This window comes from Denticeps clupeoides, chromosome 19 (assembly GCF_900700375.1).
Source record: "Denticeps clupeoides chromosome 19, fDenClu1.1, whole genome shotgun sequence".
Classification (NCBI taxonomy): Eukaryota; Metazoa; Chordata; class Actinopteri; order Clupeiformes; family Denticipitidae; genus Denticeps; species Denticeps clupeoides.
Genome location: NC_041725.1, coordinates 11,966,154 through 11,983,764, shown reverse-complemented (window position 1 = coordinate 11,983,764; position 17,611 = coordinate 11,966,154). Strand labels below are relative to the sequence as shown.

Genomic DNA, 17,611 nt, shown 5'->3' with positions numbered 1-17,611 from the left:
GATTAATTTCAACACACCTAATTGACACATATATAATAAAAACAAAGCATCATGTGATCAACTGTAGGATGGACATATAACTTCAGACAGGAATCACCCACCAGGAAAAAAACATTTAAAATTAATGTATAGATATAAGACAGCAGATGAACTCAAATCTGAGTTTGTTTGCTTACTTTAGCACAGGATATAAAAGAACCACAAGCCATCCATGTCTCCATTCATAAAATCCTCCATCACTGTTAACTTCATCAACGAGCAAAAAGACACAAATGGGGTATCTATTCAGTCTATTAACCAGGGTTCAGGCCAGGGTCAATCAATGGCCAATCAGAGGTCATATCCAGGGATGATCCAAGGTCTTGCTATCTTGTCCCAAATGTCAAAGCCAGGGTGCCTATCACCTGCAAGCAGAAGGCTGACTGACAAGCTGAACAGGGTCGCTTTTTCTCTGTCTGTTCTCCAAGAAAAATTGTTAGATAAGCTTTTGTAATTTCATGTAGGAATTGGTAATCCGGCATTTGAGCAGTGTAGAAATGTGTCGATAAAAAGGTCCTCAAGGAGGGCAGAGTGTTACTTCAGTGTGACTGATGAACTGTGGTTCATATGAGGGTGGTAATACCATTGTACTCCTAAATCAAAATATGAACCATTAAAGCAGGAAAAGAAATGAATGGTGAGAATTAGAAAATATTGTCTTTAGATAATCATTTGTTGAGATCAATTTCATGGTTTGGGTCCACTTGTCTCCTCAGAGAAAAAGGTCACTGCAAATCAATACAACGCAAATCAATGTGAGTGATCACTTTTATCCTGTGATGAAACATTTCTATCAAGATGAGGGCACAATGACAATGTGATACAATCTGCAGTCATCATATCTCAAGGCAAACCAGAGATTCTTGAGAGATGTAAGAGATGGCATCCCGACCACCATTATGTAACTGTTTCAGTTCCATCCCTCTAGCAAAGAAACAGAAACTGGAAAGTTTGTACCAAGATGAAGCTGTACATGTGGGTGATGATCCCTACACTAGGGGTGTTGAAATAAATGCAAATGTGCAGAAAATAATCGATTGCATCATGTTGACATTGCCTGGTGATTTTCTGCCAAATTGTGGCAAATAAAATCATCCACACAGGTGTACAAAACTCTAGTATTTGAAAACCTCATGTGAATTAATGTAGAAAATTAATGGAATGCATCGTGATGCATCGATAATTTAGGCATTGATAATCGTAAAGTACCCTCAATCGTAAGCGATTGAGCAAAGCACCGTACTTTGAGCAAAGCACTGTCCCCACACACTGCTCCCCGGGTGCCTGTCATGGCTGCCCACTGTTCAACAAGGGTGATGGTTAAATCCAGAGGACACATTTCCTTGTGTCACCGTGTGCTGTGCTTGCTGTGTATCACAATGACAATCACTTTACTTTCTCTTTTCCAGTAATCAAATCGAACCGTAAGACCAATGAAGGTTCACACCTCTACCCAACACCTTATGTTGGTTTATTATCATCCATCCCTTTATCCATTTTCCATACTTGCTCTTCCTGTTCAGGGTCACAGAGGTGATAGGAGATGGATCCAGCCTCTTACAGGCATGGGCAGGAACAGATTTCTAGTTCACATACACACAACCACTCATGCATCCATGATATTTACATCATCAATCACCCATCATCTATGGCTTATTTTACATATATAAAACGTGTGTTAAAGGTGAAAATCATAAAAACTTCTATATGGAAGAACCCATAATATTGAAACAAAATGCCTTTTTTTTTTTCGTAGACCCGTTTCACATGGGAAATTATTCAAATTTCCATTTGGAGGCAGGCAATCATTTATGGTATCAGCTCTCTAATTGCATGGCCTTACTGATCACCCCTGTTGTAGCACTGGGCTTAATACTTTTCATAGTATTCTCAGCATCCACAGCCATACACATATGAAAAGTGCCACCGCTGTAATTTATTTGTCTGTTAGCGGCGAAATTCCACCAGGGACCTTTAAAAATAGGACAGGAGCAAGATGAGGGAAAAAGTGCTTAAATTTCATGTTTAATATTGGATCTTTGCTTATGTGGGCCAATTAAGCTGTTGTGCACAGAGCTGCTACACTGGAGTGTCTGGGGGATCGTTTTCCTTCACAGTGCTGTTTCAGCATGGTGCGGCCCCACCCCCCCGGATGCCAGTCCCATGGCATGGAATGGGGCATCTATAGCTTCTATAACACACAATCACTGATACACTTGAACGTACAGTGTGCAGCGGGTGTCTCCCTCCCGAAACGTGAGTAGGCGCTAATGGTTTTTAAAGATCCGTAGAGGCCTGGCGGAGGCAGCCTTGCCAGCCTGCTCGGCCCTGCATGTGATTACTCAACGTCACCTCGATTTAATTTTCAGCGGATTAATATGTTCTCAGTGCGAGGGAGACAAACACGCACAATTACAGGAAGGCTGCAGATGATGCCGAGGCCCTGTTCTAGTCACATTGTGCAATCTGATTGGGATAAACCTTCATCGCGTCGGGAAATCAAATCAGTGACACACAAATATAAAAAATGCATTATCACACCAATTTCACACCAATTGCCCGCTGGCCACCTACCATGTTCCTGGCTATGACACTCTGCACATTTAAGAGTGGAAAAATGTTTTCAATGCTCAGTCAGTATTGAATAAAATGGAGTATGACAAACCACATGCAGCCAAAGGCCAAAGACTCAGTTGGAGGAGCGTAAATAGAACAGAAAAATTGAATAGAAAATCCATGCCTTTAGCGGTCAAGGAAGCAGGTCAAGAATAGCAAAAGACATACTTCATTTACCATCTTGTGCTGTCTTCAATTTAAAGACAGGACACTTTTCTAGATGTGCTTGTGAATGCACGTATACACTCACACAAACACACAAAAACACACTCAGCGCTATGAGTAATAGGCTTGCCCTGGACAGGGTTGAGCACAGGCATCAGTAAAGAGCTCAGTGTAGATAAGACTCTGCTTTGCATCTGAATAGAGCGCGTCGATTTCTAGGCACTTGGTCTTTGGCCACAGAACGTGTGTGTGTGTGTGTGTTTGCCTGTTCCTTGGTGCCAAGACATGTGCAGTCCTCTATCTTCCCTGTCAAACTTGCAATCTGTCTGTACTTCTGTATGCTCAGAAATTCGCCGCAGAGCCGCAAAACAAGGCGGCAAGGCTCCAGGAACATGAGAAAATGTGACCACTGGTATAAGGCTGCGTTCAGTACAGTACACACTGCAGAGGGCTAAGACTATCAGAGACCAGGAAGACTCCTTACACCAAGAGAATGTTTTTAATTGTTTCTAATTTGCTGATTGACAGGCCTGTCCTACTGTCTGAAACGCTTTAGGTCAACTTAGTACGACCATGTTCAGTACACGGGTTCAGACAGAAAAGCCAGAGTTGTTGTCAACTGGTCGTCAAACCCACAAAACATTCCGTCTTTGTTCCAGAAAGCATAAAAAAAATGGGAAATTTTGGACTGGAAGACTGGCCACAAAAAACTGGAAATTATGGGTCTAAAGTATGAGTCAAGGATTATTTTCAAGGATTAGGAAGGGCTGGAGCGGCAGCTGGGGCCGGGAGGACGGTCATGCAGGGACGAGGGTCTCAGGTGACGTACCATCCAAAGACCCTCTCTACCCTCGGCAACACTCTGCAGCTGTCGGGAGGAAGCTGCGTCCAAGCGGTGTCCGTTTACGGCTGGCGTAACCCAAGACAAACATAATATCGGCCTGTGCCATGGAGAGATCACCACAAGTCATAACAAAATGGCACCGGCTATAACTCAGGGGGCCAGGCGGGGCTTGAGGGCTTGGCGTCTGGACATTCGTGCCAAAAGGCTGTAAAGTTGAAACCGAGCAGGGCTGATTCCTCTCAAGTTCAAAGATGGACGACTACGAGGGTCTTACAAATGGGACGATTTGCCTCGCCAAGTCGCCCGTTCAAGTGTGTGTGTGTTTAAAGGCACCTGTGAAAATGCGGCAGTGTAGCTGGCGAATTCCGAAAACGCGCCATCCATCACTGAGGCAGGTTGCTATGGCAGCCCTGACCCGGAGACAGCGATAAATGGCCACATGATGACACAGGCTCAAACCTGACTGCCCCCCTCCTCAAAAACATCGCCACTCTATTCCGAGGCTTGTGTTAAGTTTGTGACGCACGCTCACACACTGGACACGACTGCTTTTCTGACCGGGAAGGTGAATCAATTTCCTCGGCCTGCGTCGGTCCTGCGGTCCCCTCTTTTCCTTCAGCTGCCCGCCATGATGGATTACAGAACCCCTATCTCGTCCCACGAGGGCCCGCGGCGGGGAGACGGGCTTGTCTGGGTCGGGGCTGGGGATGTGCGAGGGGAGGAGAGGGTGAGGGAATTACGAGCGATAGAGAGATGGGCGACGGGATAGCATTGGGGAGAAGGGGGGCTGCGGCGGGTTCTCCAGGGGTCAGCGGATCCAATCCAATCGCAGCTGGACACGGTGACGGGTTCACTGGCCAGAATGCCAGCCGCCCTCCAGGGAGGTGATATGGGGTCAGATTTTTTGATTAATATTATTATTGCTGCCTTGTCCACTGGGCCACTGAGGAAGACCTCCCCAAAAATTTGAGGTGTCAATTGAACTGCGAGAGAAAGCAAACGGTGGCAGCAGATACTGGGGATTCTTTGTTTGGGGTCAAACTTAATCTAACTGTGTTATATTTATCTCAACCAAGATTATGTTTCTCACAGTTGATTATTGTTCATAGGAGTTAATGCTCATATGGTAACGGTAAACAGGCTTTCTTTTCATATTCCTATGTATTTTCTCATGCATTTATTTATTATAGATGGTTCCTTCTGTAGACTCCCATGTGTCTGAGGTCACAGTGAAAACAGAATAATAGCAGAAATCCATATTAATTTATGTACTTGTATGAAATATGCAGGGTTGTCACTGGTTTGGAATCTGATTGAAATGAGGCAAAGAATTGAACTATTAAAACTGTCACCATTCAAAGTTTAGTCCCCCTACCATGCAGTATAAGAACGTTTTTAAAAAACAGCACAAGCAAATAATAAAAAAAATATTTTAAAAGGGCATGAAAAAAACAGCACTGTGTGTTCAGCAGGCAGCCATGCAAACACCAAAAAAAAATCCAGATTTTAAAGAAGATCAATAAAAGACCAGGGGAGCTGTTAATTATTTACAACTGAGTCGAGTTTTCTTACGACTGGCTACATCAGATAAGCTTTGATGCAGCTGAATGGACAGACACTCAGTACAGGCGCTATCACGCATAAAAAAAAAAAGTTTCAGGATACTGGTGTGTGTGTGTGTGTGTGTGTGTGTGTGTGTGTGTGTGTGTGTGTGTGTGTGTGCAGTGGTGCTACAGTCATTAGCATAGGGTTACACAGTCTCCTCGAGATCAGACTGCAGTTCTGCAGCACTCAGCTCTGCTACTGAACAAACAAATGAGCTCTCCAGAGGAGGCAACATGAGAGACCCAGCTCAGAGTCAAGACAGCTGTGTGTATGTGTGTGTGTGTGTGTGTGTGTGTGTGAGAGAGAGAGAGAGTGTATGTATATTCATGGGTGTGGAAAATGAGGAGAAACACAAGTGGTGGTGTCAGATGCGATGGGGCCATCAATAACTGTGCGGCAAAAGGGATGGGAGGCAGGAGAGAGAGAGAGTGAAAAAGAGTGAGAGAAAGGGAGATAGAGGGAGCTGAGGAAGTTTGGGGAAAAAAAACAAAAAAAAAAAACCCAACACAACAACAGAGCGAGGCGGGCGCTTCATCTTCCCGGCGGTAATGGCGGCGCGAAGCAGCTGGCTCAGCAGAAGCCCGGATGACGACTCACTCGCGCGCTGCCTGTCGGCCGTGATGGAGCACCGCGCCGGCGCTCAGGTATTCGCACTTGTTTGGACGCGGGAGGGGACGGGGGAGGGGCTCGTTGGAGCTCATTAGGAGTGAAGCGACGGTGTTCTCCCTCGCTCCTCCGCCGCTCCACCTGCCTCTCCCCGACTCTGACACGTCCTTCATCTCCACCGCTCCCATCTCTCCTCCTGGTCTCCTGGAGTGGTGTGCTTCTGCTCACGTGATGCAACTTCGATGTCACTGCTTCTGTGTGTGTTTGAGTCCTTTGAGGTGACGTGATGACTGCAGTCATTTTGATCAACACAACACACACACACACACACACACACACACACACTCCAGTTCTGGAGATGATTTCCGAGAAGGCTCTTGTGACATTAGAAGGTCAGAGTGTGTGTCCTTGCTCCTCTTTCTCAGTGAGTATTACGTTTCTACACTAAGAACTTATGAAATTTCAGTAAAAGTGAGGACATTTACTGGACTTCAGAAGAAATTAGGAAAATTCTTATAAAGCAAATAAACAAATCAGTCAACAAAGGTCATTTCCAATTAATTTAATTCGCGATTTAGAAGTGTGTGTGTGTGTGTGTGTGTGTGTGTGTGTGTGTGTGTGTGTGTGTGTAACATACTGAACCAAAAAAGGCATTCTTTATGTAGGGGGCTATCCGCAGCAGTACAGTTCAACCAGGGATTTTATTCCACACCTTTTACCCCGTCCCACCCTCATTCTCTCTCTCAGTGTCTCTCCGACACTCTGACCCGAGTAGCCCAACCCTCTTATCGCAGCCTAACATTCCACCCCGGATGCGGCCGCGCTCTCACACGCAGCTACAATGAGCTTCACCGGGTTCAGTCCCCCTGGAGCTGCAAGCGTGGCCACTACCACCCTTATCAAATACATATCAAATTGTCATTTTATCCTAACTCATTGTCATTATTAAACACTGCAGCACAGTATTCCATCACCCTTAGTGCACAGTGGGCAGCAATGAAAGGTGCCTGGGCCGTTCAGGATTTGAACCTGCAATCAATGCCTCGTGTTAGTAATTTAAGTTATTTTAACTCAATTGTCTGAACATAAATGAACTGATCGTCATATTTCAAAAAATCTGCCTATGCAATGATACCACAATTTAAAATAGATAGCATGTTGTATATCATGATCCTGTCATAATTAATACTCTTATGAGTAATCCATGAATGATAATGGAATGACAACCACCAGAGCTTGCCCATGGTGCACCAAATACCTAAGGAGCCTGCATTTGTCACCATTGCCAGTAATTTATTTATTTATTCATTTATTTTAAGATTAATAAGTGAAACCGGATCAGGCGGCGCCATGGATGCATGTACACACATCGCCCTGCGTGAAGGGCCTGTTGACTGTTCCCAGACACGACTGATCAGACGCAATACTTCCAAGCAGCCTGCCGGGGACACCCCAGTTAACACGCCCGCGTCCCCCAGCTCGAGGCATGCCGCACGCGGCGGAGATAGCGGCTAATTAACATTTCCCATCCAATGCCAGCGCCCCGGGTGCGGCTTGAAATACTTTCCACGTACGTATGCCCGCGCCGATCCGCCACGCTAGCAAATTTATTCAACTCTGCGGCCGGAGCTTTTCTTTTTTTGACACGTGCTTCACTATGATTTATGGACCTGCTCATTGACCCAGTTTATGTCTAAGGGAGAGAAGGAAAGTAGTGAGGAAAAGTGCCTTTTACTCTTATCTGTGGCAGATTCATCCACCTCGCGCTGGCAGAGAGTCGGCCTGTTTAAGAGCGTGAGTGAAAATGAAATCAAGGAAAGGAAAAAAGTGCCTTGCGGCCAGGCGGTCCGAGGTTCCAAGGTCTGCTCCACGCTTTTCAGCAACTGCCCGACCGCAAACGCGAGAAGCGCCGCAGTGTGGATCCCCGATGAGATTTTGAAAAAAAAAATATATATATACACACACACACACACACACATACCGCATGCACGTCAGTCTACTTAACAGATAACAGCCAAGTTTACACAGCAAATAACTAATCTGAAGGACCGAAATATGATGGACTAAAATCATTTGCACCTCCAATAAAAATGAGTAATCCATGGTAATTCACATGATCAATGAAACAAGACTAAACCAACTAGTCCGCGGAGAATATTTGGAGTTTCATTGGTGAAACAGCTTCTGGTTTTGCTGCAACATCACTGAGCCCCCTTATTGTGAATCGAATCGTGAACTGAACCGATTCACAGAATGTGAATCGAATCCTTGTTCCACCTCACCTCCTGTACACAGAGACACGCTGCGCTCCGCGTTCACCCTCACACAGACATGGAGTAGCTGCTCATTCATCTATGTAGCGGGCCATTGTTCATTCGGTAATGTGTGTTACGGGGCCCCCATTCAGAGAGCCAATCCCAGTAAATGTACACTCCCCTGCAACCGGAGTGGACATTAATAATGCAGGGCCTTCTTTTCAGGGCTCGCCTCGCCTCTTCCTGTGCCGCAGCTTGATGTCTGTGAAGCGGCGGCTTGCCACGGCTGTGCAGACCCTGGGTTCAATCTGTTTTGGCGCAGCAATTCAATTATCTCACCGGGGTCCTGCTCAGCCACTCGCGTGAAAGGGGGGCAGCAGTGGGGTCAGTGGGAGAGAAGGAAGGGGGGTGGTGGTGGATATCTCTCCAATACAAACTTGCCTCCGCGCCGACACTGGAACTAATACTGTTTCAGCCGCAGCGGCCCATCAGGCCGGTCAAGCTGTTCCACTGCCGAAGAGGGATGGACTTTTTCTGAACAGCGGCGTTATGACGTCGCTTCCATTCCTTGCCCTAAAACTTGCTATTCTTCATCCTGACCTTGTGACACCTGACCCCCCCCACCCCACCCCACCGGCGGCACCTCATTTAAACCGCCTGCTGGAAAAAAATAAAGGAATAATCTGGAGGCTTCATCAAATTTTCATGCATTTTCATTTAGGCAAGCAGACCCTCTTACAGCGATCAATAGTTCAAGCTGCTGTCGCATAGTTAGCACCTGGGGGCTAAGTGCCGACTCAGGGGAGGGCCAGTGAGAAGATCAGAGGCGGTTCACCATGGCAACTCACGGTACTACGCAAACACACACACACACACAGTCACCTTTTACTTGTTTTCACCCGGACCAGATCATCGTAATAATAATCACAGTGCGGGACGACAGAACCGAAGCGACGCGGCCGCTCTCGTGCTGATTATTGTGCTTTGTTGCTCTCGCACTGATGCGGTTACACACACACGCACACCAATTACGTCTTGAAAGCCGCCTCGGCTCAATAGGTTTTCACATTATTATCATTTTTCCTTCCGGAGATGGATCACCCCGCCTTGCTTTTCATAACAATGCACAAGGAGGTGCAGGGGTATTGATCAGCTGGGGGAACAGACTTCATGAAAGCCGCTCACTTAAGCGGCAACTCCGGCAAATTCCCCCACGGGCCAAGTCCAATACCGCTTCATCTCTAATGACTTAAATCTGGCAGAGCCGCCGCCTCCCCCTTCACACCCAGGGACGCCGCCAGGAAGAGATACAGGAAGGATCACGAGCCACGATTCAACCTAAAGGGCCAGACACCGGGACAGGTGTGGCCTTTCAGGGCTCCTTGGTCCCGAAGCAGTACCAGCGAGGGGGGAGCTATTGCTGGTGGCTTCAAAGGTAAGATGTCCATGTTGCCCCCGAACCCCCACTCGCCTTGCAGTGTCGGGTGTCCCTCATCTCCCTTTCATCTTCAGCTCTGGACCCACCTCCTTTCCTCTGGCCATGTCCCAGCTGTCACTTTTGAGTTTAACTCGGTGACATCACAAAGGAATGCGCAGACGGTTCTCTTACGAATGACAGGTCCCCCCCGTCTGACAAACTTCTGAACCCCATGCTGCTTACGGCAGGAATCGACACATCGTTCCTCGATTGCGCTGAGCTGCGGAGGACGTTCCAGGCTGAGAGGCTGAAACCGGCTCTGTAGGTAATTACACATGGCTTGTGTCCATTTGACGTGGGAATGGGTTTTCCACCCGGATTTTGATTTATTTTCGGGAGCGAAATTACAAGCCACTTCCTACATTGAACCCAGACCGAAATTGTTTGCTCGAATAATGAAATTATTATGTGGCATCTGAAGAGGGAGCGCAGCTCAGCAACAACAATCGCTCTTCTGATCTGTGGTTTCAGACAGAAGCCCAAGACATTAGATTTCCGAGAGGCCACTGGTGCCACAGTGAATCCCCAATTCTTTCAGAAAGTACAAAAAAAAACACGTGGAATCAAGGCTGTGGTCACATGTTTGCACGCAAAACCTGAGAAAAAGCTGCGAGGGACGCAGATTTCGACTTACATGCCACTTCCAGCGATGCGTTGCGGCTGATGGCTTCGCCGAGGTAATTTCGGGCCACGCAGACGTAGGCCCCCTCGTCCGGTTTGCTGCGCCGGCCGTGGACGATGCGCAGGAAGAAGAGCGAGCCGCTGGGCAGGAGCATCCTGTGGGAGCGGGAGTCGTCCTTGTCCGTCTCCACGCGCTCGCCATCCTTGTACCACTCCACCGTCGGGGTGGGCCGCCCCTCCGCCTTGCAGTTGAGGGTGGCCGGCTCGCCCTTGGAGACGATCAGGTTAGAGGGGTGCTCCACTATCCGGGGCGGGAAGTCCTCCTGGCGAAGACGGGATCCTGCAGGGGAAACGGTAGAGCTGCGGTTACAATATGAACGCTGAGTGTATTTATTCTTGTAATCCTTCGCGTTTGGCTCTAATCCGGCTCACCGATTAATTAGTGTCCCTACACTTTCCTCTGAACTTTTCATAACGATCAGCAAACATTCCGAGATGCCGTCACCGAAGGACCCGAGGAAAACCCCATACGACCTGGTGACACGCGTGTGATATGGGGCCGTGTGGTGTGAGGGGTAAAAATGATAATCCCTGGGGCCGCCCCACATCAACCCTTCTTCTTTATTCTCGGGGTGACGCCGGGCCCGCTACAGGAGTCTGGGTGCGATGATAATGACCTCCCGAGGAAAAACGTCCCCCGTGTGTGTTTGTGACCAGGTCTTAACCCCCGGTGATAAGAACCTAGAGGCAGGGCGGCATTTGCATCTCTGAAGCTGGGAAACCAAGAGACAAAAGGGAGAAAAAAAAAAGGTTTAACTGCAACCAAAAGCCCCGTTCTGCTTCACTAACAACTCCGGATTAAGCTCCGCTCTGGAACATCTGCCAACATGAAACTAAAATGGTTTCAAAATGGGAATTATTTTCTTAATTCCTAACGACAATGACATGTAATATTTTCATAACACGTTTACAAGAGGTTACGATTCCGTATTTTTTGTTAAGATCTCAGTTTATAAAATGCGTCATTAATTAGCCGGCACGATATGTGGCGTTCTGATAGAACGGCATTTGAGTGGGTTTGGGTGAAGTTTGCGACAGAAATCAGTATCCGTAATCAATGCGAGTTGTGCCTGGCTATGAAAGCTCGCAGGGGACCGGATTGTGTCCTTGACCGAGAAAGGCAGGTGTGTGAGCGCATGGCGTCCACCTGCGACCACCGCGGCCCAGTCGGTGATGGATTACGCCCAGCGCAGCAGAAACTCAGCGCCGGCGTTTAGAGCGCGGTGGGAACCGAGCAGGATCTTAACAGCGCCCCATGCCCCTCGTCCCATGCAAGGGCGGGGGAGGGCGGAGAATCTGCGGGTGAGCACTCAGCACAAATACGTGCCTTTGTACTGGGTGTGGCCGCGCGACTTGTCCTCTTGCTGTGAGGGTCAAGCATCAAACGGAGTACTATTGACCCCCCCCTCCCAGCATAAGGCGGCTGACTGCCCCACACGTCACATAATTTGGTCTAATTCCGGCCATTTCCGTCTCATTGATTAGTGATCAGAGCTGGTGTTTACAGCCTAAGTGGGGCCGAGGACGAGTTTCCTCTGTCTTGTCCCAGCATCATTTGTACTGTTCATCACCGAGTGGGATGCTGCGGCGTGAACATGACCAGCTGATCTACAAACAGCGACATAATAATAAAAAAGAAATGAAAATGAAAGTCTGTGTCAGTAGACGGTCCCGCACAGTGCGGCGCCAGCCTCTGGCCCCACAGCCAATTTTCCTGACAGCGGTGGGGCACAGGGGCCGGTTTGTATTCTGCCTGTAAGTGCCTTAATGAATGAAGTACTAATTAACATTATGACATTGATAAATGAGGCGCGAGATAGGGGAAGGACTCAGAGACCCCCAGCTTCCCCCCAGATGGAATGTCAAAAGCACATTAATTCCTATCTCATCGGAGCATCTGCCGCTCCCATAATCCACTGGGCCTCGCAGTGGGCCCGGGCGCTAGGGCGAAGGCGAGGATGCTGGAGAGGTAGAAAAAAACAAAAAAAAAAACGTTGTGGCTCCATTCGATTTGCATCAGTCTAATTTCTCTTAATCCAATTTGTATTCCAATCTACAGCACCTAATCGCTTAAACCTTGAATCTCCATCTGCTCGCAGTTTGCATTTTTATTTATTTATTTCCCCTCCCAACGGCGGTGGAAATTTACACAGCAGATGCCCGTGCAATTGTCGTTTCCCTGGCACGGGGGGCAAGTCCTTAATGCATAAATGGCACTGCCCACCGTTCCGGTCCGATCTGCCGCCGTATCGTCCCGAGATGCTCGTGGACCAGTAGAGGACAGAGCGAAAGGCTAATGCATCTTCACATCACCCAGCCATCAGGCCCTGCGGCCCTCCCGGCTGGGAAGAAAGTCAATTTGCGGCTTCCTATCGGGCCCCCTTTTCTCCCGCCGCCTTTACCGTAAATGGGCTTTCTGTTGCCCCCTTAATGCGATCGCCGGTGTTGTGCAATCAAGTGCTCTCTGAGCCGACACGAGTGCACTTCACCCGGGCTCCGGGCACATGCTCCAATCAAACGGCCTCCCACCCCCCCGACAGCAATAACTCTTCGCTCGGCGCCCACGGTGGCCACGGGGGCCGTTACGAAAAACACAAAACCTCAAATTATCCCACAGCAACGTCTGCTTATCCTCCCGCAGTACAGAGGAAAGCCGACGAACTCGTTTACTTTCTCAAGATGGATGGTTCTCTGGCTCTGTGGGACGACACCACAGTTTTCCCACCTGCAGGCATGGTCTCTACCTTCTCGAAGTGTTGCAGCACGCAAACTACCTGCAAATTTCAAGCAAAGGACAGTTCCAAAGTATATAAAAAAATTGGCAAGATATTTGCGCAATATTTCTAAGCCTCGTTGTATCCAAACGATTGCTTGTTGCCAGTAATGCTGTAGCTCCATGTGCACAGGAACCTTCACAGCCTTACTAAGCAGTGGCCACACAAGTAGCGAGGCTGCTTTTATTGTCTTTGTCACATATTTATTCATGTGTAGAGCAGAAGGTCGGCCCTTTGATGATCTTTTTGTAATTATTTTTATTAGCTCCCCAGAGAAATCCCGGCCCACCAACCAAATCAATATCCCACACCAGCCTCCTTCGGTGCATGAAAGCAAAAGGCTCCCCAAAGAGATATCACTTATTCCACCAATGGACACGTGCGTGTGCAGATCAGAGGTATCCAAGGGCAACCTCGGGACTGGGCCAGGGCTTTCCAGAAAAAAAAAAAAAGCATCCCGATATGAAGAATGGCTTCCCCCTCCGATCCCTCACCCCAATTTCCCCTCACGGCCGAGGCGTGTTTAACACAAGGCCCCTGCTCCTGCTGACAGGGCTGTAAAGTATTTGAGAAACGAGATGGGGAAGGGCTAACGCGGCTGACAGCGTGAAACTGTTGAGGACGACCATCTGAGAGGTTGACTGCAAAGCTCTCAGAGACCTTTGGGACTTGGTCTCTTTCTTTGGATTCAATTCCAGCTGACAGGAGACTCTCTCTATCTTTCAATGGATTCTATGGTCGCCCGCTCACTTTCTGAAGATGGATATCTTGTGTCTGGAAGGGGTGATGGGGATACATCAGTTATGTCGTCTGCAGGAAATGTGGTAAAAAAAAAAAAAGGAGGGGGGGGGGGGGGGGGGTGATGATGGCGCTCTGCCTTTGCACCGCTGTCCCCTGTATCTTCACATCTTCTTCCAGATTCATCTTCCTTAGGACACTGTCACATGCCTCTCTCTCTTTTCCTCACTCTCAGACACACACACACACACATGTGTCCACTGTCTCCAGAACACTGAGCGCAAGAGTGAACTTGTGATTGAATGCAGCCAGTGTGGTGACCAGAAAGTGTGAGAAAAACTCACAGCAGAAACCTTCAGAATCAGCAAGTGGCTTCGCTATAGTGATTGAGTAACATATAAATAAATGTATATATTCATATTCTCAAATTAATCTAGTTTAAATGAAACGGTACAGTACATTGAATACCATCATGTATATCATTGCTATGAAAACATTTTAAGAGCCTAGCTCGGATCTTCTGACCACAAGTGCTAAGGAAGTTCTCTAGAAATGTTTATACGGAAATAATACGTAGAAGAATATCAGCCCAAAAACACATGCTATGGTTTTACATGGACTATACTAGACTCCTTCTCTCTCTCTCTCTCTCTCACACACACACAGGGCCATGTTCCAGCCCAACAGCTCTGCAAGCAGTTCCCCTCTCGCTGTTCGGTTGGACATGCTGAGATCAAACACAGAAGTAATTCCAGGAGAAGCTCGCTGCTCGGCAATGCTGACGGGCTATGAGGACGATCGGATCGCAGCGCTCGCTCTCTTTGTAAACACTGCAGTCGCTGCTTCCTTATTGACTTCCTATCAGCGCATTATGCAGTATTTTTTTTTTCTGAGGCATAAATAGATAACTGTGGGAAAGAGAATATTATATTCTCCCATAATGGGCAATGATGCCTACCTGGCATGACAAAGAGCCATTCTCTCTCTCTCTCTCTCTCTCTCTCTCTCTCTCACTGCATTGGCTGTCCGTCTCAATCTCTGCCTTCACTCATTCCCCCATATCGCCTTCCTTTTTCTACAGTAGACACACTTCCTTCTTATCGGCCGTTTCAGGCTGTGATTTTCTCCATACTTTTCTCCTTAATTTGATTCCACCTCTCTCTCTCTCTCTCTCTCTCTCTCTCTCTCTCTCTCCCTCCTGTCTCTTCCAATCTGCGGCCATCACGCGTTGACGCGATGGTATCTTTTCCCTTCAGGAGACGGCCTGTCAAAGCAGCCAAGTAAGCAGAGGAGGAAACAGGAAGAAGGGCTGCGTTGCCTCCTCCTTCATCCCTCTTTTTTCTCCCCTCTCTCTCTCTCTCTCTCTCTCTCTCTCTCCTCGACGGTGGAGAGAGGCGCTTTTCTCCTCCTCTGTGGGCTGATTAGTGCGAGGGAGCCGTGGCCGGCCGCGCCGCGGGGCTGTCAGGCTGCTGGCGGGGACGCTGAACTGTGTGATGCAGATCAAATGATTTCCAATGCGCGCTCCGCTCGGGCGTGCGAGGCCGACGGGCGATCACCCCCCCCAGCTCTCTCTCTCTCCCGCCGAGGCTCTATCGCCACCCCACCCCCCAAAAAAAAAAAAAGTTGAACAGGACAAGAGTTTAAAGGACCCCCATGCCGCCCCGCCGCGGACATTCTGACATGCGACGGGGCGTGTGTGCGCAGTGGGTGCTTGCAGGTGTGGCATTGTTGGAGGATGTTTGCCGCGCTTATGCTGGTACGCCGCACCCCGTGTGTGTGACCAGGTGGGCTGTGATGTGTTGTACTAATGTCTTCCTTTCAAGTGCCGCCCTCTCTAAACAGCCCCTACCCAGCCTCCTTCAGGACGTAAATGAATGGCATCGATTGACTCTCCCTCAAGCATTTTAATCTCTTTACTTCAAACCTGCGTGGCGGGGAGCCCCTCCCCCCGGCAACCTGAATAGGGAAGAAATAAATAAGAGCTTTATTGCTCGGGAAATGGGAGCCAAGGCCCTTTCAGGTGGCCGTGATCCCTGGTGCTGAGAGATGAGTGGGTAATTGGACCAGTGCGGGACATGTGGCGCCCCGCCCACGTTGTGCCGGGCTGGACGCTGGCGCTCAGACGGAGCGGGCAGGGCCGTTTTAGCCTGTGGTCAAAGACCCCCTCGGATGATATATACTGAGCTGACCGAGGGCAGAGTTAATCAAGGGCCCCGGACCTGGCCGCGTCTGCCCCGCTCTGGGGAGGGTTGAAGGGGTCAAGGGTTGGCTGGCCGGTGCATCTATAAATTCTGGGTGAGATTTATTAAATTCCTATTTCAGAGGACACTCTGGACTTGAGAGTTTAAATGCAACAGAACGGTGCTAGTTCAGGGTCTGAAAGGCTAGTTGATGGCACCACCCAAAAATGCACCAATGTAGACACGGCACACGGTCTCTTGATTAGAACCCTTTATATGTTGGTTTCTCCCTCGCTCCCTGTTCAGGCCATTGTGACATTTTTTTCTGTTAAATATATGTTCTTGTTCAGAATATTGAGCGTGTGCGCCTCCAAACGTCCCCAACCGAGTGGCATGACACATGCATTACATAATATGCTTCGATCTTATAATACACATGTATTTTATGTATATACACGCCTATACTGCGTTCGTTTCTGAACAAGATGTACAGCCCACTTTTTTAATACAAGCATCTGAGATTTTTGGGGACTTTAAATGACCTGGGCTCCGCCGTTTGTTTGCTCGAGTCTGTTTCGGGGTAATTAGGTCCATCCCGCTGCATTACGTATGCACGTTGCATACGCGGGCGCGCCTTCACGCAGGTACGGGTAATGTGTTCATTAAAAACGGCGCCCGGCGTGGGCCGTCGGGGCGGGATGATGCATGAGGACGGAGCTTTATTCACTGCCTCCGCCACTCCGAGCTGCATCACCGCCCTGCCGGCCCGCCGCACGTGACGAATGGCCGCTTGAGCGCCGTGCAAGCGCTCTGTCTTCGCCGGTCCACGCCCAGAGCCTCGTACATTTTCAGGTGTCCCAACTTTTCTTCTGCGGAATCAACGGGCACATCTTATTTCTAGGTGTGAAAATAATACATTTAACATTTAACATTTAAGGCATTTGGCAGACGCCCTTATCCAGAGCGACTTACAATCAGTAGTTACAGGGACAGTCCCCCCCCTGGAGACACTCAGGGTTAAGTGTCTTGCTCAGGGACAAAATGGTAGTAAGCGGGATTTGAACCTGGGTCTTCTGGTTCATAGGCAAGTGTTCTACCCACTAGGCTACTACCACCCAGTACAACGCAAATAAAACGCACTTCTCTTACCGACAATTCCACTGACCACCACTACCCAAATGTTCAAGTAAATGGTGTGTGTGTGTGTGTGTGTGTGTGTGCTTCTAACAATGCACTGCGAGTGTTATTGTGAGTCAGTCGGCCTTGACACAAATCCCTCCTATCAGAGGGTTGCCGAGAGACAGCCAACCACAGGGCAAAGCAAAGCCAATGGGAGACCGGGGTGATTAGCCGCTTCCCCAAACACAAATCAGCAGCCTGCAACATGAAAACGGAGATAAAGCGAGTGCGGCTGCGGTCGGCCCCCGAGATGTTCGGCTCCCCGCCGCTTCCGGTCTCCCGGCACAGGGCTCGGGTCCACCCCAAATAAAAAATGCTCAGCGTCGGCCTACCTTCGTGCCCGGGGGCCCGGTGGGGGCGTGTGTGTAGTCTACAGTCTCAGGTGCGTATAACAGGTGACGCCCGGGCCCCGCGGTGTCATTAATCATCTCGGGGGGCCTTGAACTGAACCC

General features: G+C 48.8%; 1 protein-coding gene across 13 annotated transcripts in view; it reads right to left on the bottom strand.

Moving 5' to 3' along the window:
• The window catches only part of robo2 (roundabout, axon guidance receptor, homolog 2 (Drosophila)), a 323,403-nt gene that overhangs the window by 138,870 nt on the left and 166,922 nt on the right, over positions 1-17,611 (bottom strand). For all 13 annotated transcript variants that reach the window (XM_028962515.1, XM_028962523.1, XM_028962519.1 and 10 more), the window contains one exon: positions 10,242-10,568. In XM_028962515.1, the coding sequence (XP_028818348.1) occupies positions 10,242-10,568 (327 nt within the window). The remainder of the gene's footprint in view (positions 1-10,241; positions 10,569-17,611) is intronic.